This window comes from Ostrinia nubilalis, chromosome 18 (assembly GCF_963855985.1).
Source record: "Ostrinia nubilalis chromosome 18, ilOstNubi1.1, whole genome shotgun sequence".
Lineage (NCBI taxonomy): Eukaryota > Metazoa > Arthropoda > Insecta > Lepidoptera > Crambidae > Ostrinia > Ostrinia nubilalis.
The window spans coordinates 1,352,733-1,380,727 of NC_087105.1; the positions used below are offsets into that span (position 1 = coordinate 1,352,733).

At 40.9% G+C, this 27,995-nt stretch overlaps 3 protein-coding genes and 1 long non-coding RNA gene across 6 annotated transcripts; 2 read left to right on the top strand and 2 right to left on the bottom strand.

Annotated features, from left to right (window-relative positions):
- The first annotated feature begins 1,205 nt into the window (after positions 1-1,205).
- On the top strand, positions 1,206-7,512 carry LOC135080487 (flavin reductase (NADPH)). 2 transcript variants are annotated; one of them, XM_063975123.1, is made up of 4 exons: positions 1,206-1,320; positions 1,639-1,712; positions 6,428-6,814; positions 7,150-7,512. In XM_063975123.1, the coding sequence occupies exons 2-4, from the start codon at positions 1,640-1,642 to the stop codon at positions 7,305-7,307; spliced, it is 618 nt and encodes a 205-aa protein (XP_063831193.1). In that variant the 5' UTR covers positions 1,206-1,320; position 1,639; the 3' UTR covers positions 7,308-7,512. The 2 variants fall into 2 exon arrangements, with proteins under 2 accessions (XP_063831193.1, XP_063831194.1); XM_063975124.1 differs by lacking the exon at positions 1,206-1,320 and having other exon boundaries at positions 1,515-1,712.
- LOC135080488 (uncharacterized) lies at positions 3,651-6,402 on the bottom strand. Its single transcript, XR_010259028.1, has 2 exons — positions 6,021-6,402; positions 3,651-5,838 (listed from the first exon to the last, which is right to left on the bottom strand). It is a non-coding gene; the product is annotated as an uncharacterized LOC135080488 (long non-coding RNA).
- Positions 7,513-8,852: 1,340 nt separating the features above from the next.
- On the bottom strand, positions 8,853-14,723 carry LOC135080486 (mitochondrial GTPase 1). 2 transcript variants are annotated; one of them, XR_010259027.1, is made up of 6 exons: positions 13,871-14,723; positions 13,039-13,226; positions 12,353-12,603; positions 11,830-11,853; positions 11,176-11,791; positions 8,853-9,341 (listed from the first exon to the last, which is right to left on the bottom strand). XR_010259027.1 is itself a non-coding variant. In XM_063975121.1 (3 exons), exons 1-3 carry the CDS (start codon positions 14,481-14,483, stop codon positions 12,394-12,396), a joined length of 1,011 nt encoding a protein of 336 aa, XP_063831191.1. In that variant the 5' UTR covers positions 14,484-14,723; the 3' UTR covers positions 12,116-12,393. The 2 variants fall into 2 exon arrangements, 1 of the variants encoding a protein (XP_063831191.1); XM_063975121.1 differs by lacking the exons at positions 8,853-9,341; positions 11,176-11,791; positions 11,830-11,853 and having other exon boundaries at positions 12,116-12,603.
- Positions 14,724-15,489: 766 nt separating this feature from the next.
- Positions 15,490-27,962, top strand: LOC135080341 (radial spoke head protein 6 homolog A). Its single transcript, XM_063974994.1, has 14 exons — positions 15,490-15,537; positions 16,120-16,406; positions 16,489-16,678; positions 16,975-17,100; positions 17,253-17,341; positions 17,772-17,859; positions 18,222-18,306; positions 18,621-18,754; positions 18,983-19,102; positions 19,423-19,576; positions 20,005-20,150; positions 24,895-25,109; positions 25,791-25,935; positions 27,422-27,962. Exons 2-14 carry the CDS (start codon positions 16,276-16,278, stop codon positions 27,512-27,514), a joined length of 1,716 nt encoding a protein of 571 aa, XP_063831064.1. The 5' UTR covers positions 15,490-15,537; positions 16,120-16,275; the 3' UTR covers positions 27,515-27,962.
- Positions 27,963-27,995: the final 33 nt, after the last annotated feature.

Sequence of the window (27,995 nt, forward strand, 5' to 3'; positions counted from 1 at the left end):
CTCCAATTGAATCACCTGTTTTCCAAAGAACACAAGTCCAAATTAATTGAAAAATTACGATAATAAACCTGCATTTACAAACAAAAAAAAACATTTAAATAAATTTTAAACTTAAAGATAACGACTTGAATAAACGTATTTACGAGTACCTAAACTAACAGATAGTTAAGAAAAAATTTTCAGTCTTTAAATCAGTCAGTTATACAAACATAATAAAATATAGCATACTCGTAGGTGATCATTATTAGTTTCGGTTAAGATCATTACTTGCAAATCAAATTAGTTAAAAAAAGGAAAGACTAGGCCAGTCTAAACGCAACATTAACCTATTAAATAATTAAAATCTTACTTTTGTCTAAGAAAATAGGCTTTTAAGAATATTAAAGCTTCAAAATCGAAACTCGAGAATTCTCGAGCTCCGGTAATTTTTTTCTCGTCTCGAATGAAGCCAAATTTCTCGAGTTTTCTCGAGTTCGAGAAAGCTCGAGCAGAAACCCTAAGTCGAACATATAACCTCCTCCTTTTTTGAAGTCGGTTAAAAAGACGACAATATCTACAATCATAAAATTTCATAAATAAAATACATAAACAAATTCACTGTAATAAGGGGCATTTGTTTACTTTTTCCGAACAGCAAAATCGTAATAGCCAACATTTTCTTAATATTGTCACTGTCCCGGACTCATCAATCGTCCATCACATTATTCACATTGCACCTCAATCGGTTAACTAACATAAAGGTGATAAGGGCAATCGTAAAAATACACACAAAATGTATATTTATTAAGAAATGTTGTTATTAGATTCTAATCAGATACTCTCTCTCTCTCTTCTCCTATACAGACCTTAAGACTTGGCGCTGAAAAGGTTAAGTGTGGTGGGTATTTCGGAACTTAAATATTGGCTGCGTTTGGCCGAAAATATCGCTTGTTAGAAATTGTTAAGAAAATGGAGAATTACAACCGCCGAAACTTTAGCAAGTTTTTTGCTAGGACACGTTTGCTAAACTTGAAAAGTTACGTTTTCCCATACATTCTTTTGACAGTGAACGCATTGTACCTACCGTTATAAAAGGAATACCATTTTTTTACTTCTTACTAGCGCTAGCTAGCGCTATATTTTCTGCCAAACGCCCCCATCATCCCTCTGCGCTGTCAAATACTGTCAATGTCAATCAGTGTCAAAGTCATCCACCCCCACCACATACCCACAGATTAGAGAGTATGCCACTACCCGCAAGTGACCCGCAATAATTCGTAGAATTATTTTTCTAAAGTTGTTTCTTCACCGGTTCTCGACCTTCCACCATAAAAATACAAGGTAAAAAACCTAAATATTACATTATTTTGGTTGATTGTTTCTTCTCATTCGACACAATACAGTATCAGTCAATATCATTCAAGTTTTACTTGTTGATTGGGCACACCTCCGATGAAAGACTCATCGTGAATCGTGTGTAATCTTTATCAGTTAGATAATGCTCTTGATAAATCTCAAGTGGTCGGCGACGGGACTTGTTGACGGTTAGCCAGACGCTTGCTACATATTATAGTGATCTGTGCGCCAGACCGGTTAGCGGTGCAGTTATTATTTGCAATTATCCTGTTTGTGGGTACTGACGTATATTATTGCTTCTAGAATGAAGAAAATCGTGATCTTCGGCTCCACCGGCATGACGGGGCTTTGCGCCTTGGATGCTGCAGTGAAAAAAGGTGTGTGTCTTGAAAATATTTATACTAATAAATGGGTATATGAGCCGACACTAGCCCATGTTAACATGGTCATATAAATGGTATAGTGAAGTCAGAAATTTGATATCATCATTTTAATTTTTTTAATTTTCATACAAAATAAATTTTATCAAATCCGATTTGTATGAAAATTTAAATAATTAAAATGAAGATATAAATTTTCTGACTTCACCATACCATTTATATGTCCATGTTAACATGGGCTAGTGTCGGCTCATATACCCATTTACCTAACACCCTGTATAACCATTCTATTCAACATTTTAATTTTGATAGTCTTTTATCAATTATGTGCCGCATAAAGAAGTTATCTGATTAATACATAATATTATATCATAGTACACAAAGTTATTTTATATTTGTATGTACCTAAATACAAAATTTGCACTAATAGTAACACTACATTTGTGTTCAATTATGTTTTTACATAAAACATGCATTTATTATTCCACTTTAATAATATTGGTGCAAATAATATACCTAATGTTTATTGCTTTTTCATGTAGAATTTTATTGCTTTACAAGCAAGAATATAATTTTTACACGAGTCAGTTAAGCAATACCGATACCTATGTATATATTCTTGTTGTATTTTCACATGGAATGAAATGTTAGTGTTTGTTATATTATGTTTCTTAAGTGTGGAAGTTACCGATTCCACGTTACGTGTTCTCCTAGGCAGAGACGCTGAACAAACTGAATTTCCTTACGTTGTAAGGATGGAAATAAGGCATAAGGCAAAAAATAAAACTCAACTTGTTTTGCAAAACAGCCACATGTGTACCGCTTCAGCCCTAACACCCACTTGGTCATTAACAGCAGGTCATTGCATCAGACACTTGAACTTGATCATAACTGAGAAATGGGTTATTGATCCAAAAGGAGTTGTAAGATATGGGTCACCTTCTGGCATCCCATCACAGAATGATAAATTTAGTGACATTGTATCATATGTAATGCATCCTGCTTATCTTTCTATGTATGCTATGAATGGGGTTAAGGTACATAATGACATTGGATTGCTGAAAACCCTGCCTGTAAAGTTAGAACACTATGCAAAGTTGAGCGCAGTGGATTACAACACGATGGCTGGGCAAGCCGCGAAAGCGTTGGGGTATGGATTGATGCTAATGGAAAAAGAAATCAAAAACACCCTGCAGCTGGGAAGAGCATTGCAAGTTTTAGATGTTGTTGTTCAAGATTGTGCTTTCTTCATAAAGAAGAACAAAATGATATATCCTGGGTTATGCTTGAACAGGCGTTGTGGAAATCCCTCCTCACTTTGCAAAGGGGATTCTGGAGGTCCCATTATGCATTTCAGTGGGATCCTGGGAGTCATATCAACTGGCATATCGTCAGATTGCAAAGTGAAACATGTTAAAAAGGGGATTAGCAGCAATATTGTTGGACTGATCACTCCGGTGAGCCCTTTCATCAATTGGATTACCGATCACATTAAAACGACGTCGGATCAAACGTAACCTTTAATGGAATTTTATTTATTCATTCCATTACTTAAGTGTTTTGTTATCATCTACATTTTGTTTATTGTATGTCCTCTGAGTCACAGTAAATTATATTATAACAAACAAATAATGGAATTTTACTAAGAACATTTTAAACAAGTATTTTTTGCTTTTATTCATTTTTTTTGTTTGGGTACTTAAGGATAATAATATTATCCTTCAGATTTATTATTACGGATTTGACGCTGACCGTCCCATTCGCATTTTGACTAGCGGTACGCCCCGGCTATGCGGCTTCACACGGGTAGAAAAATTACGAAATCCAGGAACATTTCGTATGGGGAAAATGTTTCTTTTTTCAAATTTCCTAAGTTTAATCGTTTTTTTGCTACTCGGAACGGGGATAAATACAGCAAATCGAAAACCATGAAAATCAGTCTAGCAGTTCTCGAGTTATGAGTGATCGAACCCGACGATTTTCAGTTCAACGCACTAGAGTTCACTAGATGTTGACGGAGTCTCCCAGTCGTAAGCAATGAAGCCGCGATGTAGGTATTTAGATGGATTTTACTCCACCATATCTAGTGGGCTTCTTCCTTTTCTCGTATTTGATTAGATATCCATCCCACATAGGGACTGATCGGTATGTTGAACCCGACAGTACTACTTTTCATAAGTCCTGACTTTGCTGATCGCAGTGTACATTCGTGTGATTCACCCATATGATTAATTCCAACAATTCCTGACTCGTGCAGCAGGGGTCCCCCAGAATCACCACGACAGATATTTGTAGCGGGTTGACTGCAAAGTCTGTTCAAGCATATGATGGGAGAAAAAGCTTTTTTGCGAAAATAATAATAATAATATAATAATAATATCCAAATGCGATGGCCGCTTGTCCCACCAGAGAAGGGTACTCAACCGCACTCAGCTTTGCGTACTTGGGCAATTTCGTCGACTTAGTCTTTGCTAGTGCAACGTCGTTAAATCCTGATGCACCAAGCTGTATGGTCACTAAATTAAGTAAATTATAAGCCGGGTGCTTAACAGTCGCAACGATGTCACTGAGATTGTCGGTGGTCGAACGGTGTGCTGTTGCTGATCCATACATTATGGCGAATTTCAAAGATGCTGTGGGATATGAAGATTGCAAAAAGGTTAAAACAGCATCATCAACGCAGTGTCCCGCTGTGAGCGTCCAAACAGGAGTTAGCACTGATGCAGTGCAAACGTATTCGAAATATGCGTCAAGTTGGTTTGAAGAAATTTTCATTCCTAGTCTGACAACGTATGGGTATTCCATTGGGTCTGCATCTCTGCCGCCAAAGATCCGCAGTGCGGCTTCAATCACACCGCCTAGGACACTTAAAATAAGTAACACTGGAATCATTTTGAGATTTATTTAGTTTGTAATGAAACAGCTACTCTTTTGTACATGAATTCTGAATTACTTCTGGTCCCGTTACCTTTTAGCTTCGGTAGAATGGCTAGTTGTTACTTAAAGCAAAACATACTGAACGATGTCCCTATGAACAGCATTCGTAAAATTTTATTACTATTTTGCTTTTGTATGAATGAATGAATTTTATATGAATTTTAACACTATAATTTTATGTGCAGTCCAGTAAAGTAGTTATTATTGTTTACAAAACCAATATCAATAAACTAGATTTTCGTTCAAATGTATTGATGGAAAGTACGCAATAATCGAAAACAATATTAAAATGACTTAGTAATATTTTATTATATCGTTGTCTTATCCTTCGTTATGTGGTGGGTTATCCACCCAATGAAAGGACCGACAGGCGTTAAGACACCAGCAACTCGACTATCCGTCACCGCAAGGTTGTCCACTCGCAAATTGCATTTTATAAACGTTGCTGTATTAACTGCTACGATTCCCGAATGATGAATCAAGGGCCCCCCAGAATCACCCGGACAAAGTGTGGTGGGGATCTGCTGTTTGCATTGTCTGCTAATACATACGTTTGGATAAGTATACGTCAGGTCAATCTTCGGGCATTTTTGGATAAGAACGTCCAAGACTTGCAGCGGCTGACCAAGCTTCAACGTAGTGTCCACTTGGTTGCCCGCCTTAGTGAGGCCGTATCCGACCGCGACAGACGCTTGTCCCATCAGAGAGGGGTACTCCATTGCGCTCAGCTTGCCGTACCAGTCAAGTTTTATTGGCATAGTTTTCAGTAGCCCGACATCGTTACGTAATAATTGGCTTGTTTTTATATTAATAAACTTATACGTTGGATGCTTTAATGTGGCGATGACGGCACTAAAACTGTTGTCTGTTGACCCATATCTGATGACCAAACTTATAAATCCGATTCAAGCAAATGGTGAGCTATCATATAGTCAACACCATCAATGCAATGGCCCGCTGTCAGCGTCCAAACGAGGCTCAGCACAGACGCGGTGCACACGTGAATAGACAGGCCCTTGTAACTGTCTTGCAGCTTGACTTTGCCTTGAATTTCCATTCTTACGACATATGGGTATTCGAATGGATCCGCGGGTCTGCCGCCGAAGACACGAAGCGTTGGATCGCTAGCGCCTGCTTTTAAGGCATTACAGAATGCAAAAGCTAACACCATTTTTTAGTGGAGATTCTAAAACCAAAACATAATTAAAGTAATAATAACCTTTTATCAACACGTAAACAAGTACTTCGTACAACTAGAGATGTAAATTGACTGTATCTGACTAGTCACGATGGTCAAAAACCATAAATGACCGGTCATTTACTGTCAAATTCGATTTGAGTCAAATATTACTGTACAACACTACGTACCAAACCTTGCACAAACTTTGAACTTACTGATCCTGAATTCATTGTGATTGTGGTCTGTATAAATTAATATTCCTGTGACGTGTGAATTTTCAGAAATAAAGTTCATATTATGTATGTATGTACCATAGACCTTAAAGTAAAAAGTATTTACTTTACATGTATGCAGGTGTATGCAGGCATGTGATCGAAAGCTAAAGTGAGGAGCAATAAATTGTGTAAAATACATATTTCCTATATAAAATAGCTTTGTTTTATTTAGTTACATGTTACGTAGGTAATGCTTTAACAAGCAGCAAATTTGAAAATATGTAGTAAAGGTTCATATTATACCACGTTGTTCAATATGCAATAACACTGCAGAAAATAGGTCTAAATATGTAAATGTTATATATGACATACATTCACAGGTTTGTCGGTGCGAGCCTTCGTTCGGGACCCCGCTAAAGTGCCAGAGTATCTCAAGGATAAGGTGGAGATCTTCGAAGGGAATGTGCTCGAGCCCGATTCCGTCTCCGAGGCCGTGGAAGGCACAGATGGGGTGGTCATAGCTCTAGGCACCCGCAACTGCCTGGACCCAACTTCGGACATGTCCGAGGGCACTAAGAACATCATCGACGCAATGCGCGCGAAAAACGTGAAGCCTGTCTCCGCGTGCATATCTGCCTTCCTCTTCTACGAGCCGGAGAAAGTGCCCCCGATATTCGTCAGCATAAACGAGGACCACAAGAGAATGTACCAAGCGTTGAAGGAGAGTCCTCTGGATTGGATCGCGGTTTTCCCTCCACATATAGCAGGTAAGATTAACAGGGTTTTGGTAAATAACATCAAAAGTGACACGGCTTTGATCTTGTCCAGACGGGCGAATTCGTCGCGAATCCTACGCGCGTTGGCAAGATACTTGCTAGTATCTCAATACATAACATAAATCGCGTGCACTACGCCAGACCTAGGCCTAGGGACCTCTTCCAGTAAACGCGCGAACGTGGCGCGGCGAGTGCACGTATTTTGCACTACTGAGTCCCTCTCCAAACACTCGCGTTTCGAATCGCTTCTCTGGACGCAAAGCGCGAAGACATTCGCGTCGAATTCGCCCTCCTGGACAAGGCCTAATACGAGTTTCTCATTTCAGACGAGCCCAGCCGCGAAATCCAAGTAGAAGTGAACGCCGACAAGTCGCCTGGCAGGACCATCTCCAAGTGGGACCTCGGCTCCTTCCTGGTCGACTCACTCGACGACCCCAAGTATTATAAGTCTGTCATCGGCATCTGCAATACGCCGAAACAGTAAACTGCCATTGGATATTTTAGTCGTAAGAATATAAATGTGGCAAGTGGTAAAAGGTTGTCCGACAACCAAGCGCACATTAGATACGGAGCATTTAAATTATAGGTATATTGTACTAGTACCTCATTGTTACTTTATTGTTATTTAAGGGCAAGGCAAACAATTTGTGATTTTAACATTATTTTATTAAATAAATGTCTTATTGTTACTTTCGTTTTTTTTTTACACAGCAGCTATAATATTAGGCAAGTCACTTAACGGAATGCGTTTGACCTCGATCGCCCAATTCAATAGATGGTTGTGTTCGGGCGCGTTGTTGAGGCCTATGTAGGTCATGGGGGTGATGTGTCCCTTCTCCCCTTTCCTGCTTCCGAACGTTGCCGTTGTGGCTATCGTCACCCGGCTCCCTTTGCGAGAAGTCAACGAGTCCAAAGTGCTCGGGTAGATGTCGGTCCCGGATAACGTGGTGCTCGGACTCCAAGGGTATTTCGCTTTGACGACCTGCGAATCTATGTCCGATACCCAACCAGAACTCGTGAAAGTCTCAACAGTCCACGAGCTGAAGGTGTCAGGTGTCGATTGCATCTTGCTGTTCTGTCGGGTCAACGGCTTTATAGGGATGCTGTCGCTGCAGGAGCCGCCGCCGCAGAGGATGGTGACGGTGGTCTTACTGCTGTTCAAGGGCGGACTCACGGCCCCGTAGGACGTCGAGGTGTTTGGCAGGTCGGTGAAGGAGCTCATCGTTTCGTCGCTGCACGGCCACGAGAAGGCGGACGAGCCTAGAGCGTTCGAGTCCAGCGTCCCGACGGTCCACGACTCTGTGGTCCACGGGGTGCTTATCATGCTCAGGGTGTTCTCTGTTAAAGTCGAGCTGAAGGTTTCGATGTCGGTTTCGAACGCCGACGTCGAGTATGTTCTGTCCGAGACGGAGTCGCGTCCGACCGATGCGCTCACGGAAGCGGTGAAGGAGTCTTCTGAGGTTCTCTCAGGTTTTGGAAACACAATCATCATAGCATCGGAGCACGCCGTCTGACTGCACACTTGTTCTGACGCGTCACAGTTCAGGCGGTGTGTATTTTCGACATCATGGCGATCGGATAGCAGTCCGCCGCGATGTCGATGAGCCAGCGGTACTCCTGGATCGACGTGACGATGCTCTCAAGGTACCGGAAGGGGTTCATATTGGATCCCGTACCCTGAGATCCAATCAACAGAACTTCAGAGGCAGCAGAACATTCTTCGAAAGACCTGCTATGACCTGCGACCACTGTTAGTATCCATGTATTTTTTTTTATATTTTATTCAGGTTTCAATTTTTATTTAGGGCATTGATTTTGAACTTAAATTGAGGACATTGAGGTTTTCATTACTTTGACGTTGTCACATTATTTTTCTAAAATGGTTTGACAGGATGTCATTTATATGCTTGATATAGCAAAAAGTTTTAACATTCTTAATAGCGACTTCTTGTAATTGGCCTTGCAAGTTTTGTGAAAATTGTATTTTATGGCCAAGAGTGCGCTATAAGGAAAAGTAATAAAACACGTATTTTGTCGAGATATACCTACTTTTTATTATGTATCTTACATATTTACAATATTTACATTTATTTGGCCATATATTTAAATACTCAATCATTTAATGCTTTGCCATATTGTCCACATACAACATGGTCCATTAGAGCACAGCAACTTTTGGAAGAAGGCAGAACGATCTTCATATTAGTTTAATTGAAAGATAGACTAGGATTTTCTTCTGATTAATTTCGTTGCGGGTCCAAATGACAGTTTAACTTTCTCCCGGGATAAACTTGACCTCAACTGGTTGGGTTTTTATTGGCGGTCTAGCTGTAGGTCCTCCTGCCTACACAGGAGTTGTAGCGGTGGGAACGAGAGGTGTGAAGTCCCGTACGATAGGCTAATATTAACGGATTGAGTTAGGTATATTAGGATTTTGAAAATAATATTGGACAGTATGGGACCCTGTCGCCAAAAGGCCTGTCTATCAAACGTTTAGCTCATCCTGAACTTTGATGACCTGTGGCTAGAGATTGCAAATATTCGATAGTTTTCCATTTCGAATATTCGAATATTTTTTCAGTGATATTCGAATATTATTCGAATATTTTCAAAAAAATAAAAAGCACTTAAAATATCAATGTTTTTATTGCTTTAGGAACGAATATTTTAACTATTTAACAATATAGTTTTTAAAACAGTTATAAAATTCTCATCATCATCATCATTTCAGCCATAGGACGTCCACTGCTGAACATAGGCCTCTCTCAATGACTTTCACAATGACCGGTTGGCAGCGGCCTGTATCCAGAGCCTTAAATTCCCGCTACCTATATGTGGTCCTCGGTCCACCTTGTGGGTGAACGTCTCACGCTGCGCTTTGTAGTACGTGGCCTCCACTCCAGAACCTTGCTGCCCCATCGGCCATCAGTTCTGCGTATTATGTGATCTGCCCATTGCCACTTCAACTTGCTAATCCGTTGGGCTATGTCAGCGGCTTTAGTTCGTTTAAGAAAGAAGAAAGAAAGAAATCTTTAGGATCTCCTCATTTCTGATTCGATGTCGTAAAGAAACACCGAGCATAGCCCTCCCCATAGCACGCTGTGCAACTTCGAGCTTATTTTATAAGGCCTATTTTATTGTCGGCTGCCCAGTCGAGTTGGATTCGACGATTTACCTTTTTCTCGAAATTTGATCTACCTAGCCGAATCGTTTTTTAGAGGTAGACATACTTGTCAACTGTCTCGAGGATCGAGCTCTAACCGAAACATGGACGTTGGACATAAGCTTCGTTTTTTCCATGTTCATCCGAAGGCCTACCTGTTGGGCGACTCGATTAAGGTCTTTGAGCATTGTGCCGAGGTCTTCAAGCGATTCTTCCATGACCACAATATCGTCAGCAAACCGCAGCTGAGTGATGTATTTGCCATTGATAGGTATTTATGCCGAATTCTTTCCATTCAGGGAGCTTGAAAGCGTTAGCTTGGTTTCGGAGATATAACATCACCCTATCTCACGCATCGCCGCAGAGGAATCGCCCTCGCCGGAGAGACTGCAGCACTGCCTAAGTCCCGATCGAATCAAAGGCCTTCTCATAGTCCAAGAAGAGCACCACCACGCTTTTATCCCATGCCTCTGGCGTTGTTCCCTGAAGTAAGACGGAGTTAAAGAGTATCTGAACGAGTTTCCATGTTCCACCTGCGTTCAGAAGCTCCGAGGTTATTCCGTCATCACCTGGTGCCTTGTTGTTCTTTAGCTGTTTGAGAGCCTTCCTAATCTCGTATAGGCTGATATACGGGATGTCTTTGGTATAGTGTCGCGTTAACCTAGCTCTTGCGTCTATTGCTGAGCTATTAACAGGTTTGGAGGTAATTAGCTGTCCATAAATATTTTCGATCTCACCCAGTACCTCGGCTTTTGTTTGACGTTATCGTCCGCCATCTTCAGCATCGTCAGCTAACTTTGCTCAATAGAGTCGTCTTTCAAATTATTTGGAATCTTGGTTTCGCTCTATCGCCTCTTTTATACTATTTGTATCAAAGTTGCGAATAATAAAAATATGTTTGAAAAAACAAAAAACACAACTACGTAAAAATGAACAGAAAAGATAGAAACAAGACAACTTAGTGTTCACAAATGCAGTCGGAAGCATCAATGACTAGTTCTTTTAGTTGGTGATATGTATCTGATGCCTCCGACTGCATTTGCAAACACTAAGTCGTCTTCTTTCTATATTTTCTATTTATTTTTATAATATTCGAATATTCGAATACATGTAAATTTACTATTCGAATACTAATTTGAAATGAAAATTCGAATATTCGAATATTCGAATATTCGATTGCAATCCCTACCTGTGGCGTAGATGGCGTCATCTACGCCACAGGTCATCAAATTTTTGTGGTTCTTACAAACTGGATTTTTGTAAATTGTTTCTATTGGCTCAACCTCAAAAGGTTGGCGAGCCCTAAACTTGTTACTTTTTGGCTCTTCTATCTCAAAAGGTTAGTTTGCAGCACTGAACTACGCCATCGTGTCTCGCTCCCACATCAAAAGGTTGCCGAGTACTGAGCTACGGCACCTGCCTCTTGTTACGCCATCTGCCTCGTTGTTACGTCATCTGTCTCGTTACTACGTCATCTGCCTCATGCTACGCCATCTGCCTCGTACTACGGCTAGCGTGACTCGCTTGGTTAGCAGCACAGTGAACACTTAGGCTTTGCAAGCTTTGTGAAATTTTAAGGAAAAAAAATTAACACGTCTTTTGTGCTTTCTAGTTTCAGTCACAAAATTAATTATTTAACTATTAAAATTATAAAAAGTCATAAATCTTCGTAGCTACATGATATTTAGTGTATACGGTGGCTCTTCACCTCAAAAGGTTGGCAAGCTCTTAACTTGTTTGTTACCTTCAATCTCAAAAGGTGCAAGTTAACCTTTTGAACTTTTGCCCTGAACTACGCCATCTGCCTCGTGCTACGTCATCTGCCTCGTGCTACATCATCTGCCTCGTGCTACGCCATCTGCCTCGTGCTACGGCTAGCGTGACTCGCGTGGTTCTTCAACAAGTCACATCCAACAGCACGCGGCCCAGCTCGCCGGTGCGGAAGGCCTTGATCATGGTGCGCGCCACCTCAGTGAGGTCGGGCATGTCTTGGGTTAGCACGGTGAACACTTTGGCTAACAAGCTTTGTGAAATTTTAAGGAAAAAAAGTTTAACACGTCTTTTGTGCTTTCTAGTTTCAGTCACAAAATTAATTATTTAACTACCAAAATCATAAAAAGTAAAAAATCTTCGTTGCTACATTATATTTGGTGCCCTACCAAAATCATAAAAAGTAAAAAATCTTCATAGCTACATGATATTTAGTGTATACGGTGGCTCTTCACCTCAAAAGGTTGGCAAGCTCTTAACTTGTTTGTTACCTTCGATCTCAAAAGGTGCAAGTTAACCTTTTGAACTTTTGCCCTGAACTACGCCATCTGCCTCGTTGCTACGTCATTTGTCTCGTTGCTACGCCATCTACCTCGTGCTACGCCATCTGCCTCGTTACTACGTCATCTGCCTCGTGCTACGCCATCTGCCTCGTGCTACGGGTAGCGTGACTCGCTTGGTTCTTCAATAAGTCTACATCCAAAAGCACGCGGCCCAGCTCGCCGGTGCGGAAAGCCTTGATCATGGTGCGTGCCACCTCGGTCAGATCGGGCACGTCGCGCGTGCTGCCGTCGAAGTCGCGCACGCGCCGCACGCGGTTCATCTTGCGCGCGCCCGAGAATAACACCTGGGGGTAGTGGAAGAATTTTGAAATTCGTTCCAGTAGTTTTGGAGCCTATTCAATACAAAAATACAAATCTTTCCTCTTTATAATATTAACTAGCGGCCGCCCGCGACTACGTACGCGTGGATCCCGTTTTACCTCCTTAGGGGTGGAGTTTCGTAAAATCCTTTCTTTGCGGATACCTACATCATAACATCTACCTGCATGCCAAACAGCCCGATCCCTCCAGTGGTTTGGGGCTTGGGCTGTGCGTTGATAGATCACTATGTCAGTCAGTCAGCCAGTCACCTTTGAGTTATATTTAGATTGTTTGAAACTTTGAGGATGGATGTTTGTTACTATGGATGTTTGTGTCTACTAAAGTAGACAATCCAATAAACAATAGATATATATTTTGAAAATAAAATAAATTTAATTTCTAATCATACACCATCTCACCTGGTGGATATCATCGCAAGGCTCCAAGAGTCCCATGTAGTCCACGTACTTGAACTTGCCGTGCTTGTTGAGCCAGTACAGCAGGTAGTCCGCGATGGCCTCCTCCCCGACCAGGTGGTCTTGCAGCGACGCACACAACGCTAGCTTCAGACCCGCCTCAATATCAGTTACGGAGGGCTCCAGGATACCTGATACATAAAATAAAAATAAATAAAATTTTTACTTTTACTAGCAGGTACTTACAATGATCTGAGCTGGGGCCTACCTATAGTCTGGTCTGTGAGCACGTAGAATTTTGTCCAATGACCCCAAGCTACCCATCCTTATCGCTTGCGCGTAAGCATTGGGGTCATTGGACAAAATTCTACGAGCTCACAGACCAGGCTTTAGTAAGTTTAAGGATATACCTGTGGCAGGAGGCCCTGCTCTTCTTACACTGGTTATGATAAGAACTTCATACATAAGATGAACAATTCATTACATATGGTTAAATAAGCAGGCTAATGGCAAATAGATATGGATTTCATAATAGAACTGGGTTTTTTCATAATTAAATTTGGCAACCAGGATAGATGCGTGAAGAAAACCCTGATTTTGAACAGCCCAGAACCTGGATATGTCAGCTTTTTTATAAAACTTATTTGCATCACCCTGAATTAGCCCAAGACGTAAGGTTTTTATAACAGGACAACAAATAAAACCCCACCTGGATGCCTTCTTAAACTAGGAAAAGTCCAGGTAAACCTGGAGAGATGGCAACCCTAGATATGGATAAACTAACAACTGAATACCTTATTATTGCTGTAAATTAATATTCTTAAATATTACTCACCAGGTGTATCCAACATGAATATAGTAGGGTCATTATTGATCCTCATTTTGGTCATCAGACTTCTAGTCACCCCAGCCACTGCCCCTACAGGTAAAGCATGTCTCACACTCATGTTTTTCGACCGCATCATATTTATCAATGATGATTTCCCAACATTTGGCACTCCGATGATCATTACATTGTAATCTGACTCTTCTGTCCTATTATATCTATTTGAGTTTTTAATCAGGTCGACCATGAGAGGCCTCAACATCTTCAATCCAAGGCAATGTTGGTCTTTACTGTTCGTATACACTACATGCTCTATATTTTGTTCTGCTTTTAACTGGTCTTTTATTTTGGGAATTAATGACTTCATAGTCAGATCCATTTTATTCAGGACCAATATGTGGGGTTTAGCACCTGTTACGGTCTTCGTAAATATGGGATTTCTGCCAGTGAAGGGTATTCTGGCGTCGTGAACTTCGATGACACAGTCTACGCTCGTTAACTTGCGCTGCATTTGCTTCAGACCCTTGTTCATGTGGCCAGGGAACCACCTGAGCAAATCCTTGCTTATGTACGGACATTTTTTACGAAAATTGTAAGCAGCCGCGTCAAATTTCGTTGCCATTTCGCGATTTTGTTGCTATTGTTTTGATTTGTTTTTGAGGTTATCTTACCAGCAGATGTTATAATTTTAAGAAGAACATTGGGATTGTCCGATGGATTTATTTTTTGGTGTAGTAGATCATTCACAAACACTTTTAAACTTCCTACAGCGCTAAAATAAATAGAAAAATCAAGTTGAAAATTAAATAACCTCTTTGACATTCAAGTCCAAAACACAAATTTTGACGTTTCGCAACGGATCAGTGTTGCCAGTCGGGTCTTGTCAGAAATTACCAAAAATATAAAAAAAAGTAACCTTTTTGAATAAAAAGTAACCTTCATACGGGGGGGGGGGGGGGGTGCGGAGCGATTGTGTAAGGTTGTTCATGTATGGAAAATGAATACAATTGATCATCAATCGTTTACCTGAATTCGAAATTTTGACCATTCCATGACGACTGAAAAGTTACCGGTACATAAAAACGTTTCATGGATTTGCGTTTTATTATCGAAAAACAATCGCTAAAACTCATTTTTTTAAACAAATAATAAATCAAATTCATGTTTAAATGCATCATCATCATCATCATCAGCCCTTTACAGTCCACTGCTGGACTATGAGCCTCCTCCACTATAGTGGAGGGTTTTGCCATAATCTCCACGCTAGGCAGGCGGGTTGGAGATCGCAGTTTAAAAGATTGATGTTTTTCAGAGAGCGCTGCTGCCCATTCTCTGTTTGATGTGTAGTCCCTAAGTCGCCTCTTACGACACCCGCGGGAAGAGTAGGGGTTGGTGACAAATGTATTCTACTCTGCCGTCACCACACGGCTTTAAATGCAGTTTGACATAATTTTTAAATTGTCACTATTAATATTTTTTACTGAATAGCCTGTAAAAGTTAATTCTACAAATTCTGAAAAATCACCTAAAAGTAACCTTTTCATTAGTGTAACCTAAAAGTAACCAATGCAGTTCAAAAGTAACCTAAAAGGTTACAAAAGTAACCTTCTGGCAACACTGCACGGATGCATTCGTCTTCGTGTTTATTTTGGTTTTGGTTGCAGAAAGCATTTAAGGTTGAACAATGATATTATATAAAAACAAAAGCAGATAATGTTATAAGCGCTCGCGCTGTGAATACTCAAATACGTCCCAATTGGGACGTCTTGTGTTTAGTCTTCGTGTGGCCTGCGTCGTGCGCAATCGCGTGCGTACCACACCGTAAGTTCCTGTGTTCTTACCAAAATAAATAAAAAATGCCATCGTGTGTGTTTCGAAAGTGTACCAATTATGACTCTAAAGTAAACAAAATACAAGGGATCTCTTACCACATGTGATTATGCAAAATTATTTAGTATTTATATTTTCAATTATTTATGCAAACAATCAAGACGCCATGCGCCATGTTCAAGTTAAGAAAGAGAAAGCGATCTTGTTTTGACGTTAGAGCGATAAGGATGCATGCGCTGCGGACATAGATTAGTTAGTGCAGAATCGTTAAAACTATAGCTATCTCTTTCATTTGCGTGCTATTTCGTATCTTTTGTTTCACTTATCAGTTACATTTGTCAATGTGTGCAATTTGGAATAGCTCGGCACGGATTAAAATCGTAATTTCTATGAACGTAACATATCTATAGTTCTATAATATCATTGAGGTTGAAGCAATTTGTTTAATTAAAAACTCAAATGATAAAAATTACGACAGAACCTGTCACAGTATAGATTTCAAATCAAAACATTATTTTCAGAAATCCACAGTAGAATTGGATTTCTAATTTAATTTACTTTTACTCTCATGTGAAACCCTCAAAATGTCGCAAACATTTTTACTGGAGCCGGATATAATAGCCGCAACTGAAAATGTTATGCCAGATCTAAACAATGATTTGGTTCTGGCGAAAAATTTCCTGAAGCAGCAATGCGCGGCCACAGGAGACACACTGTAAGTGCTTATTGAAAACATAGAGTAGGTGATATAACCGGGAATCGAACCCGATTATGAAACGCTTGCACTAACTATACAGATACGACCACCTAGTGGACGTGGTGCACAAGATCCTGTCGCAGAAGCCGCCGGACGTGGTGGACAGCTTCGAGCAGTACTCCTGGGAGGTAAAGCAGGAGAAGTTCCGTCCCAACTTCGACCTCCTCAACGACATATACCTATCGCCGCCGCAGCTGTCTATTGTGCGACGCGTTGATGAAATGTTCAGGGTATGATATAGATTTTTGTGCCCGAAGGTTACCTGTCAGAGAATGCATTACGGCATTAAGTTCGTCATACGTTATATGGCATTAAAGATGGTGTGAAGTTGTTTCAGACTTAAGTAAATAGATCTGATAGTGACCTAATTAATCGTAGCTTAAATTGAAGGGCTGTAGTTTTTTTCACAGTTTAGTCTGGGTATCGAAATCCAGAACTTCTGATCAGGAGAATTTGTCAATTCTATAACCAGGAAAGTGGGTTTGTAGAGGCTATAACAGTAGGTACCTACGCTCTTTCTTTACAGTTAGTTGCCAGCAAGTCCCAAAAGCTGGAAGACATGGGAGAAGAGGAGCAGGAGTTAGATCTAGAAGAAGACAACGTGAAGCCGCGGATCTCGGATTTAATCGACCATAACTATTATTTTCGTGAGGTGAGTGACATCAAAGATTACTTAACGCACATCTGCGTTTGCTCGAAGTCGTTACATCCTTCATAATCATCTCAAGAATCCCTTTTCTCCCCAAGGATTGTGAAGTTAGCTAACACCTTCAATACCTCTGTATTCTTTCCTTCTTTGGACAGGCTGGTTATGGTCTCCCAGACAGCGAGTGCTACGCAGTATACATCGCGCTCAACATGCTAGCGATCAAGGAGCCTGTTGCTACCGTTCGGTAAGTTAAATTTTGATACAGCATTCGTAAAAGCCCCTAAGACCTGATTAACTCAGTCAAGCAGCCCAGAGGTGGTGCAGGGTATTGTTGCACCATAGATAAGAACGAATACCTACCTGGATGCGAGCGGCGCAGAACCGGTCTTTGTGGAAATTCTTGGGGGAGGCCTTTGTCCAGCAGTGGACGTCTTTCGGCTGAAACGAACGAACGAACCTACTATGCGTTGCACACAGATGCAGAGACTAGTGGATGGAGGATGTTATTATGTTAATGATTGCACACGGCTGCTACACGGTCTAGAGAGGCCTCTGACACTGCCTGCTTTATGTGAATGAGTTCAACGAATCACGTAGTTCAGCAGGTGTTGCGTGCGAGAATTTAAATAGTCCGAGTCTGTTTAAAGTCGTTGATAATCTTTTGACTTTTCCAGTTTCTTCGGCAAGATTTATGGTACGAAAGCAAACTATTACGTGGCGGAGACAGATCTGACTATCGAAGAACTCGACAGGAGGATTAGGGTATCTACAGATATCACTTTTCTTTCAGTATCCCTTTATCTTAAGATTCATCTAAGTATATTGAACAATTTGGCATCAAAACTGAGATATTGATAAAAAAAATATATAAAATATCTTAAAAGTAGAGAGGTAGGTAATCTATCCAATCCATGTAGCACAAAAGGCGAATATTTGCGACCTACACTGACTGTTAGAAATTATCCAGATTTTTATTAGACTAGTGCCCGTTTTCACCATCATTCCCTAATTTTTAAGTGATCCCTATAGTAAAACATAACAGGAATTTTGTTTCCAAAGGGTTAATAATTAGGGATTGATGGTGAAAACGGGCATAGATCTCATTGTTCTATCCTTAATCTCAGGAGTTCGAGATGAAGGACATGCCTGGAGAGGGGGAGGGGGAAGGAGAGGGTCGCATGCAAGAGGCTGAGGAGCAGAAGGAACTGAGTACGTTTAACTCCTTTTAGTTTCTTCAAACCATCGATTTCAAAATGACGTGCCATCCGCAACGAATCGGTTAGGTAGAAATAAAAGATCACCAGACCTCCACAACCCGTTTGGTAAGAGTGGGGAGTATCTTCCATTTGTCTCTCGTAAATTAAATAGGGTCGGCTTCCTACAGTGTAGAAACAACGGTGATAATGAAATGGTTTATTATACCCCAAAGATCATTTTGGCAGGTGAAAGCTTATGCAGAAAATGACTTTGTACACATAACGTCACTGTGGCTTCCAAAGGCAATTTGACGCGTTTTCATTTAGTGGGCGAAGGCGAAGCTCGGGAAGAGAAACCGAAGGAACCAGTGCCTCCGAAGCTACCTCCAGAACCGGTGTCTACGTGGCAGCCCCCTCCTCCGATACCCGTCGAGCGACCAGGGCAAGGCGTCAATAAAAAGGTTCGAACAGGCTTCGATTCTTATTCTTATTTATTAATTTAAACTTCTAGCACATTATCATAATCATAGTTCAGTGGCGGACTTAAATCTGGGTGGCATTTTTGATTAATTCATTGTGGGTTCCAATCAATTCAAGACACCGGGACCATTCCCACCTTTCGTTATCGCTGCAAGCTGCAATTCCAGGATCTACAGCTTGACTGCCAATAATTTTATTGCGATCATCAGGTGTACTGGGTGTGCAACCAGCCAGGCGAACCGTGGATATGCTTGCCAGACCTTATTCCCGAGCAAATCCGCGTGGCGAGGCTCACTGTTCGCTGCATGAGCGGAGATCTTGATGCAGAGGTTAGCCAGTAGAACAGCTACAATTTCGTAGGTTCATCTAATAGCTTTAGCCAGATCTATTCCATTTTGACCACCTGGATGATTGGTGACCCAGGTGATTAAAGTGGACTCCAGGCGACACTTTGGTGTCCTTTGATCACCCAGTGATAATAATAAGTCCACTTTGATCTCCTAGGTAATCTTATCCATCAATTCATGGGTGTTTAAAGGACACCAAAGTGTTGTCTAGAGTCCAATTTGATCACCTGGGTGATCAAATCCAGGTGATCAAAGTGGAAAATATTGTAATATTTTCCATGCTTTCAAATCGCTTGGTCTAGGTGCTGAGTTTCCCCCCATTCGAGGGCACAGAACGCAACTTTCTTCGGGCACAAATCGCGCGCATCGCTGCAGGCAGCTGCGTCTCCCCCCAAGGGTTTTTCACCTTCGGTTCAGGCGAGGAAGAGGAGGATATTGACATGGAAGAGGGCGGTGGTGAGTGTAAAGGACGAAGCACACTTATCAACCCGGAAACGGGTCGTACCCGTATCAACTCGCGGCGGTCAGTATTCTTTGTGAGAAACTCCGTACTGCCACACACACTATCCGACCGTAACGTAAACGTCTCGCCTCGTGGCGAAAGGCGATACGGTGTTGATCCCTTTTCGGGATGATAAGTGTGCTATGACCTTAATTCTGTAGCTGGAAACTATTGCTTTTTTTAGGATAGGATTGTCACAAATTCTTCTAAGAGCTTATCGTTTCCGAGGTGAACATTCTTACGCTATCTTAGAATTCAAGATTGCGATTTCATAATGCATTTATCTCATGCGAAAACTTATCCATCTTGACAGAAATAACTCTTGATGACATCTTATTCTTATCTTATTCAGATCCTTGTATCTGCACTATTCTGATTATAGGTGACCTAGACTTCAACCCCAATCCGTTCTACCAGGGGCACACGTTGAAGGACCTCTTGGACCCCAATCTCACGTACTGGGTGCACCATGGACGTCACATCCTCAAGCAAGGCCGCACCATTTGGTGGAACCCCAATGCTGGGATAGTAAGCAGTTTGTTTTTACAAAGATTAAACAGAAATAATATAATAGACTAGCGGCCGCCCGCGACTTCGTACGCGTGGATCCCGTTTTACCCCCTTCATCTATGTTACGCGGTTTAGATTTTTTCATACAAATGTTTTTTCCCGCAAACTCCCGTTCCCGTGGGAATTTTGCAATATCCTGTTGTAACTAAGCTTTAAATTTACTAAGGTACCTGCATGCCAAAGGACATTGTCAGAAACCGCCTAAAAAACCGCCCAAAAACATTAACCCATCATAATTATTTTCTATTTTTTTTAATACATTAAGCACCCTTTCATTCTAATGGACACTTAAGCATTGAAAAATTAAATAAATAAGTCTTTAAACGTTTATTCTATAATACTATTACAACTTCCGGACGTTTTGGTGCGTGGCATGGTCTAAAACCTATCAAGTTCCATAATTTTTGCCGATAAAATCTGTACGAGGCATTACCGTACTTTATTGCTGGGAGTCCATGTATAGTGATGTTCCTGCGGCCATCATAGACAATAAAATATCGATTTTGAAAATAAAATAAATCGATTAAACTGCTTTGAAGACTAGATTTGCGTTAAAAGCTAAAAAGATATTGACGCTATTACAAGAAGCTATCTAAAGTGTCCAACTGGTCGAAGGTCGTAAATAAAATAAAAATAATTAGGACCATAAACTGATATTCATGGTATCATAACTGTAAAAGTGTCAGAATCCGATGTTGAATCCAATGCCAGTTGAAGTGTGAGAAACATATATATATATATTTTTTATGTGACAGGAGGCAAACGAGCAGACGGATCACCTGATATCAACCTAGTATAGTTGCCAGTCTCTCATAATCTATGCCAATGAGGGTTTTCGCGATTGAAAAATCCGCCAGATGGCAATACGTAGACGTGAGGTCCAAATGCTGCATGATTGGTTATTTTTGACATGACATTGACAGATATCCACCAATCATGCAGCATTTGGACCTCGCGTCTACGTATTGCCATCTCGCGGATTTTTCAATCGCGAAAACCCTCATTCATAGCACATGTATAATAATAGACCAAATGAACTTTTATAGATTGTGAAAGAGAAGATAAAGATTTTATTATTTTATTAAAATCTTGCCACGAGGTAGTTTTTCAGTAGAAACCAGGATTGGATAATCGCTACAGGCAAGTATCAGAACATTTTATAAATATTTTTAATCGATTATATCCTTGTGAATCGTTTTAATAAATTGTCATTTTACTTTTTCAATTAAAACTTTTTCAATCCCTAGTCTTGTCAAACTGTCATAATGTCAACAAATTATAAATGTCACGTCAGTTGACTCAATTTCAGTCTTCTGTGCGTTTATTGTATTTTTATTTCAATGAAATAGTGCTAAAGGGTTAGTACTAAAACTGAAAGCCTTTTTTTAGAAAGAAAACCAATGTGGTGCCCTTATTATTCATGCTGTTTGAAAGTTACAAGTCAGTGATACAGAGTTGCCGACATTATAACTCCGTAGTGATACCATACCAAAGAAGAAGTTTTCCTAAACACTTGTGTTGTTTTTATATGTGATCGAATAAAAAGGATTAATTCTACTGCTCAAATAACTTATCCCAAGAGACCGAATATAAAAAAAACCTCTCCATAGAAATTATCACCACCACGAGGATGTGAATTTTTTTGAGAATTTGATATTGGTCCTGTAAGAAAAGTAGTTGTATTTCAGTAGTAGAATCAACCCTTCTTGTTTCATCAGCAAGAGTAACTATAAAAACGCCCTGTAGGTAGGTATTATTAAGCTGAAGAGTTTGTTTAGTGTCAAAGACTGTCACACAGTGTAATTTAAATTGGCATATTATGATAATGAACATAAAAACTTAAATAAATATGTATGTTAATATTTTTTCTATTTATTTATTTTCCCAAAGCTTCACAGTGACAGCTGAAACAGCAATACTGTGGTAAAACTAAACTTGGAACAAACTGTTACAAATAATAATATTTTACAAATTAAAATAAAACCGCATGTTGCTTTACTTTCTCGTATAGGTAATAAATGTAATTAATGGCTAGATTATTAATGTTACTTTGTTACCCTCAATAGTGAGGAGATCTTATAAAATGGTAACCCTGATTTTTATTGTCATTCAAGTGCTCTTTCTTCGCATAGGCTTCTGTGATTTGGCCAAGGGCCACACACATTGCGATAACATTATGCGACATTGATTTGACAGCAGCGGAGTGAAGTCTTGCGACTATGCAAAATGATACCCTGTAATCGTAGCGCATACAGACATAGACGGGGCGGGGCACATAGCTCGTAGAGCTGATGGCCGCTGGGGCAGGAAAGTTCTTGAGTGGCGACCACGAGCCGAAAGACGTAGCGTGGGCAGGCCTCCCACTAGGTGGACCGACGATCTGGTGAAGGTCGCGGGAGGTGCCTGTATGCGAGCGGTGCAGGATCGGTCTTCGTGGAAATCCTTGGGGGAGGCCTTTGTCCAGCAGTGGACGTCTTTTCGGCTGAAACGAACGAACGAACGATACGTATTACCACTATTTACCAGACATTACTATTTATTGCATACTCGCCGGATTACACGTAGGAGCACGCGCGTAACAGCTTCGGCCTTGCATTATTATAAGATCTTGTTCCGCCCTGTTACGAACTTCCTCCGTGAGGATATCCCCGCCGAATTCTATGATGAACCTATCAAAAGTCATATTCTGCAATGTCAACCCACCACAAGGTGGACCGACGACCTGATGAAGGTAGCGGGAAGGCGCTGGATGCAGGCCGCTACCAACCGTGCGATGTGGAAGTCATTGGGGGAGGCCTATGTTCAGTAGTGGACGTCCTGTGGCTGAAATGATGATGATGATGAAGAAATGAATGAAAATGACAAATCTTCGAACGTGTATAATACCGTGCCAAAGTAATCATATAATTTTGGCACCTTAATAACTATTGCCGTTTTTGTTGTAAAGATCATGCAGCGCTACTTGCGGATATTATTGGAAAGAAAACTATGTGGGCTCTAGATCTGAAGCCGCTTTAACGAACACGAAGTGCTCATACAATGCGGCGTATTTTCTTCCAGTCTTTAGTCAGGACTTTAGTCGAATTAAAACCCCGGTTGAACGTGATATAGCCGCACTAGAATACAATGCTTTTTTGCATAATCGCAAGACTTCGTTCCGGTGTCGACCGAATGTTATCATGATGTATGTGGCCCAGGGGTTACCGTAGCCGCTAAGGTTTGAAACTTCTTGCTTAAAATATTGTAGTCTTTGGCATAGACTACGATGGTAGTCATGGAGATAGGAGTTTGTTATCTTGTGTCAGATGTAAATGGTGAAAAGAAAACTCATGATTCGTGATATTTTTATGTAATATGTAGGTATTTTATAAAAGTGGAACCCCGAGTGATCTCCAAAACCCATTCTATTATTATATACGATTCGGCTTCGATATCTATAATACAATAGGAGTTTATTTCATGTGTCAGATGACAAGGGTGGAAACAACCTACGATTCATGTTGTTTATTTACGTGCAATATGTGGGCATATTATAAAAGTGGAATGCCGAGTTGTATTTCTAAAACTTGTTCTATTATTTTATACTATTTGGCTGCGACTCGGCGTGACGACAATACAAAACATTTTTCGCGAATCGGTGTTCATACATTCACACAATACATTAGACGCCATGTTGTCATAAACGACATATTATAAAATCGCTGTGATTTAATATTCTTAATCATTAATTTTATGGCAAGTGTCCATCAGGAATCATTGTTCTTACACACAGAATCGTATTATTTCGCTTTCGGGTAGTAATATGTCAAAATTGTTGGTTCTTAGGCGAACAATGTATGGAGAACGAACATTGTCCTTTCAAGCGTCTAACTTAAGCGGTTTAGATTTTTCATACAAAAGGATTTTCGCTAATTCCCGTTCCCGTGGGAATTTCGGGAATTCCTTTCTTAGTGCACCTCTACGGTACCTAAGCTACGTCCCTTCCAAATTTCAAGTGCCTACGTTTAGCCGTTTAGGCTGTGCGTTGATATGTCACTAAGTCAGTCAGTTTCTCCTTTTATATTTAGAGAATAGATTTAGATAAGTACAGCATACAAGTGAACCTATGTGCAGTTTTTGGGGTCATCCATTAACACAGGCCTAGCGCGTAAGTGAGTCAGTGCCTAAGATATGGGAGCGGCACAGAGGGGTGACATTGACATATGACGTGACAAAGCATACGCACTGTCAATCTGAAGCACATCTGAATTCTCGTTGACGTTTGGCATCAGTAAAAACACCCTTCCATGCCGCTACCATACCGCAGGCACTAAGGGCCCTCGCCCACGGCGACTTTTTGGAGTGATACTGTCGCGCGTTTCGTAAACTAGCGACAGCATCGCTATTGACGCGCGTTAGTCGCATTTGTAACGCACTACAGAAGCGATGCCAACGCGCTACAGCAGCGCGACTGTATCGTTGCAAACGCGCGACCGTGTCGGACGACATCAGGGAGAGAACGGAGGGAGGGTTACTGGATCGCGTTTGCATCGCGACAGAAGCTCGTTTATGTGGGCGAGGGCACACAGCTAGCGACCGCATTGCGACTGTATCGATGCGAACGCGTGACAGAATCGCTACTGCATCGCTACAAAAAGTCGCCGTGGGGCTTAAGTCAGTTAGTTAAGCTCTACTAGATCTATCCTTTCATACTCGTTCCTAGGAGGAGGGCGTCGAAGAAGAAGAAGACGAAGGCCCTCCCCCCATGGAGCCCGAGTCCGGCCCCCCTCTCTTCACCCCCCTATCAGAGGATGCGAGGGTCGAAGGCTTACCAGCTTGGACCCCTCGATGCAGCTCCATTCTCGCGCCGGACCGAGCACTCGCTGTGCTCAGGAGCAATGTCTGGCCTGGGGCAGTTGCTTACGCAACCTCTGGCAAGTTCGTGACCTTTCTGTTCCCTTTATTAGCTTGAAGGTTACGTAAGTCATGATAGACAATTGATTTGCTACCGCGTTGACGTGTGTTAATAATAAACACAGTCGTGCGAACATTCGGTAAATATTTTCCCTTACTTAATTGTAAACACGATAATTTTAAATACATTTGTCAAATTAGACCGAATCAAAAACGAAAAAAAAAAAAAAAATGTAACGTGACTTTTGAGAGAATAAAGTAACGTAAATAAAGAAAACAGACAAGGGTTGCCAATGCAAGCAATGTTATGTAACGCGTAGTTCGAAAACCCCCTCCTTGTAATGCATCGTAATGATTTACGTGACCCCCATCCCCCCGAATTGCGTTATAGTTATAGATCGTACATCCACAAAGACGCGCCACACCATTCTTCCGCTAATGTTTGAGTGTTATCGGTACATGGTACATACTAAATCATCCATGAGTGCACACGCACACTACAATAATAACTCTCGGATTGCTCGGATCAAACTCCCCGCACCCCGCGCTTCTCTCGACCAAAAATTGGTGGGGCGCGTCTTTGATACGTAATGTTTGAACGCTTCTTGCGGCCAGTTTAGTCCAGACACCCCGTGTCTATTGGCTGTCCCTGCAGCATTCAACAGCATGCCATTCAGCAGCGTTAAGTCCCTATTTCTGGTCCAGGAAAGCAGAATGCATGTACGTTGGCTGGGGGCTGAAGTTCCAGCCGCCCAACTTCTCGCCGCTTCAACTGCCGCGGCCACAGGACGAGTACCCCATCGGGCCTGAGGTCATGGAGATGGCAGACCCCACTTTCGCTGACGAGGAGGTGAGAAACGTTTGCTTGATTTGGACATATCGCACATTGGAGATGAAATATTCAATTAAAAATCAATTGGATCTAAGCGTCCTCGCAGACTACAGACTGATATCGATATTTTATCATCAAGTTGTTATTCAGTATGGGCATGTATGAAAGTGTGCATGTCACCGGAAAATAACAAGACTCGTAAGTTGATCAATTTTCTAGGAAGTTGATCAACTCTCGGAAAATAACAAACGGCAGTTGAAATGTACTATTTAACGCATCGAATTTTAGCTAATTGGTCAACTTACGGTACCTAGCCGTAATTTAATAATTAACTATATTGCTACAAGTAAAATCATCCACAAATGGGCCAATCGTTGCCCAGAGTACTATTTGACGGTACACTATTATCCGTCACTTAATACACTTTTCTCTGATTGGTCGACAGCATTAATTATAAGCATTTAGCAAGTGTTTATTCATTGAGTTACAAACACTTAGATTATATTGTTTTAATATTTACATTTTAGAGATAGGGATATTAAAGTTCGTCTATGCTATATAGTTAAATAAATGAAAAATTTTAAAAAAATATATTGGAGCTTAGAGTTTTATTATTGTAAGTTATATTAATAATAAGTAAGTTTGTTTATTTCTACTACTACAGACTGCATTTCACTCATCATAAATAAAATGACGCGTTATAATGAAAATTATTACCACACAAAACAACAATTGCTAATTTTACTACTTTAAATAAAGAAAATAGATAGATTTGTTTACGTTTAAACCGGTAATGGCGGCGGCCGGGTGGCGGGGAGCGGTATAAAAGCACGTGAGTCTTTTAACCAATCAACGTGCACCTTGCCTTTGTCGGATGATTTAACGGCAAGACGCCGTAAATTAATCAACTTACTAAAATACATACGTTAAATAGTACATTTCAAATGCCGTTTATTATTTTCCGAGAGTTGATCAACTACCTAGAAAATTGATCAACTTACGAGTCTTATTATTTTCCGGTGACATGCACATTAGTATTACACCGATTTGGTAGCGGCTGATTCCTTATACAAATTGGACATCGACCCAACTATAGTCCGACTAAAAGTCTGGAGTCTGCGGGGTGTCTTAACAATTGAGTGAGCTGATGAAAACAAAACAATCACTCTTTTGAGTGCGAGTATTTATTTCAAATTCCTGTTAAAATTCAAGTATATTAACTTTTTTAAAGTCCAGTTTTGTGAATCGTTAATACTGTAATCAATCGTGATCTTTACACAAAGTAACATTCGAAGCTTCATTTCATCCGGTTTATTTCAGTCCCTTTCAGTCGACAGACGCGCTGCCGATAATTTCATAATATGACAACGAATGGCTGCCTACACATATGTCGCTTCTCTCTCACGCCCTATTGTGAAAGTGGCCTTACTTTTCCTTATAAGAACCTACAGAAAATTACATTTTCGTATTTGCATTTTTGAAACTTAGTGTAATTTGTCTACAGGCGTACCGCATCGCGCATCTCCCGCCCCCACCACCCCCCGAATTACCTGGAGAAGGGGAAGGGTTCGGCGAGGAGGAAGAGGACGAGGACTAGCACCTTATGCCCACGCAGTAAGGTTGAGAATGACTGGCCATTGATCGTGCTTGGTACACTAAAGCCCGGTCCGTGAACACGTAGAATTTTGTCCAATGACCCCTAGCTACCCATCCTCATCGCTCGCGCGTAATTATATTGCTGTCGCGACTGTGCGACTGGCACCCGCAGTGAGTGTGCGAGCGCGATAGCAACATAATTACGCGCGAGCGATAAGGATGGGTAGCTTGGGGTCATTTTACAAAATTCTACGTGCTCGCAGACCAGACTATAGTCAAAAAGCTGTTTTAAAATTCAAAAAATTCAAAATTCATTTATTTTTGCAAATAGGCTTTAAAAAAGCGCTTTTACACGTCCCAATATTAACCCTACCACTGCTTCGGGACAATAAATGGGCCAGTGCTGAGAAGAAGCAGCGCAAGAAACTCAGTCACTATTGTCAGTTTTGTTGAATTATGGTTCTTATTTTAATGTAACGTTG

What these genes read in the sequence shown, in the direction of transcription:
- LOC135080487 (XM_063975123.1), top strand. Translation starts at nt 1,640, where the DNA reads ATGAAGAAAATCGTGATCTTCGGCTCCACCGGCATGACGGGGCTTTGC. An exon ending in GGATGCTGCAGTGAAAAAAG is followed by an intron (nt 1,713 to 6,427) that starts GTGTGTGTCTTG and finishes ATACATTCACAG; the next exon opens with GTTTGTCGGTGCGAGCCTTC. An exon ending in TTTCCCTCCACATATAGCAG is followed by an intron (nt 6,815 to 7,149) that starts GTAAGATTAACA and finishes TTCTCATTTCAG; the next exon opens with ACGAGCCCAGCCGCGAAATC.
- LOC135080486 (XM_063975121.1), bottom strand. Translation starts at nt 14,483, where the DNA reads ATGGCAACGAAATTTGACGCGGCTGCTTACAATTTTCGTAAAAAATGT. An exon ending in ATTCATGTTGGATACACCTG is followed by an intron (nt 13,227 to 13,870) that starts GTGAGTAATATT and finishes TTTATGTATCAG; the next exon opens with GTATCCTGGAGCCCTCCGTA. An exon ending in CTTGCGATGATATCCACCAG is followed by an intron (nt 12,604 to 13,038) that starts GTGAGATGGTGT and finishes CACTACCCCCAG; the next exon opens with GTGTTATTCTCGGGCGCGCG.
- LOC135080341 (XM_063974994.1), top strand. Translation starts at nt 16,276, where the DNA reads ATGTCGCAAACATTTTTACTGGAGCCGGATATAATAGCCGCAACTGAA. An exon ending in GCGGAGATCTTGATGCAGAG is followed by an intron (nt 19,103 to 19,422) that starts GTTAGCCAGTAG and finishes CGCTTGGTCTAG; the next exon opens with GTGCTGAGTTTCCCCCCATT. An exon ending in GCTTACGCAACCTCTGGCAA is followed by an intron (nt 25,110 to 25,790) that starts GTTCGTGACCTT and finishes TTTCTGGTCCAG; the next exon opens with GAAAGCAGAATGCATGTACG.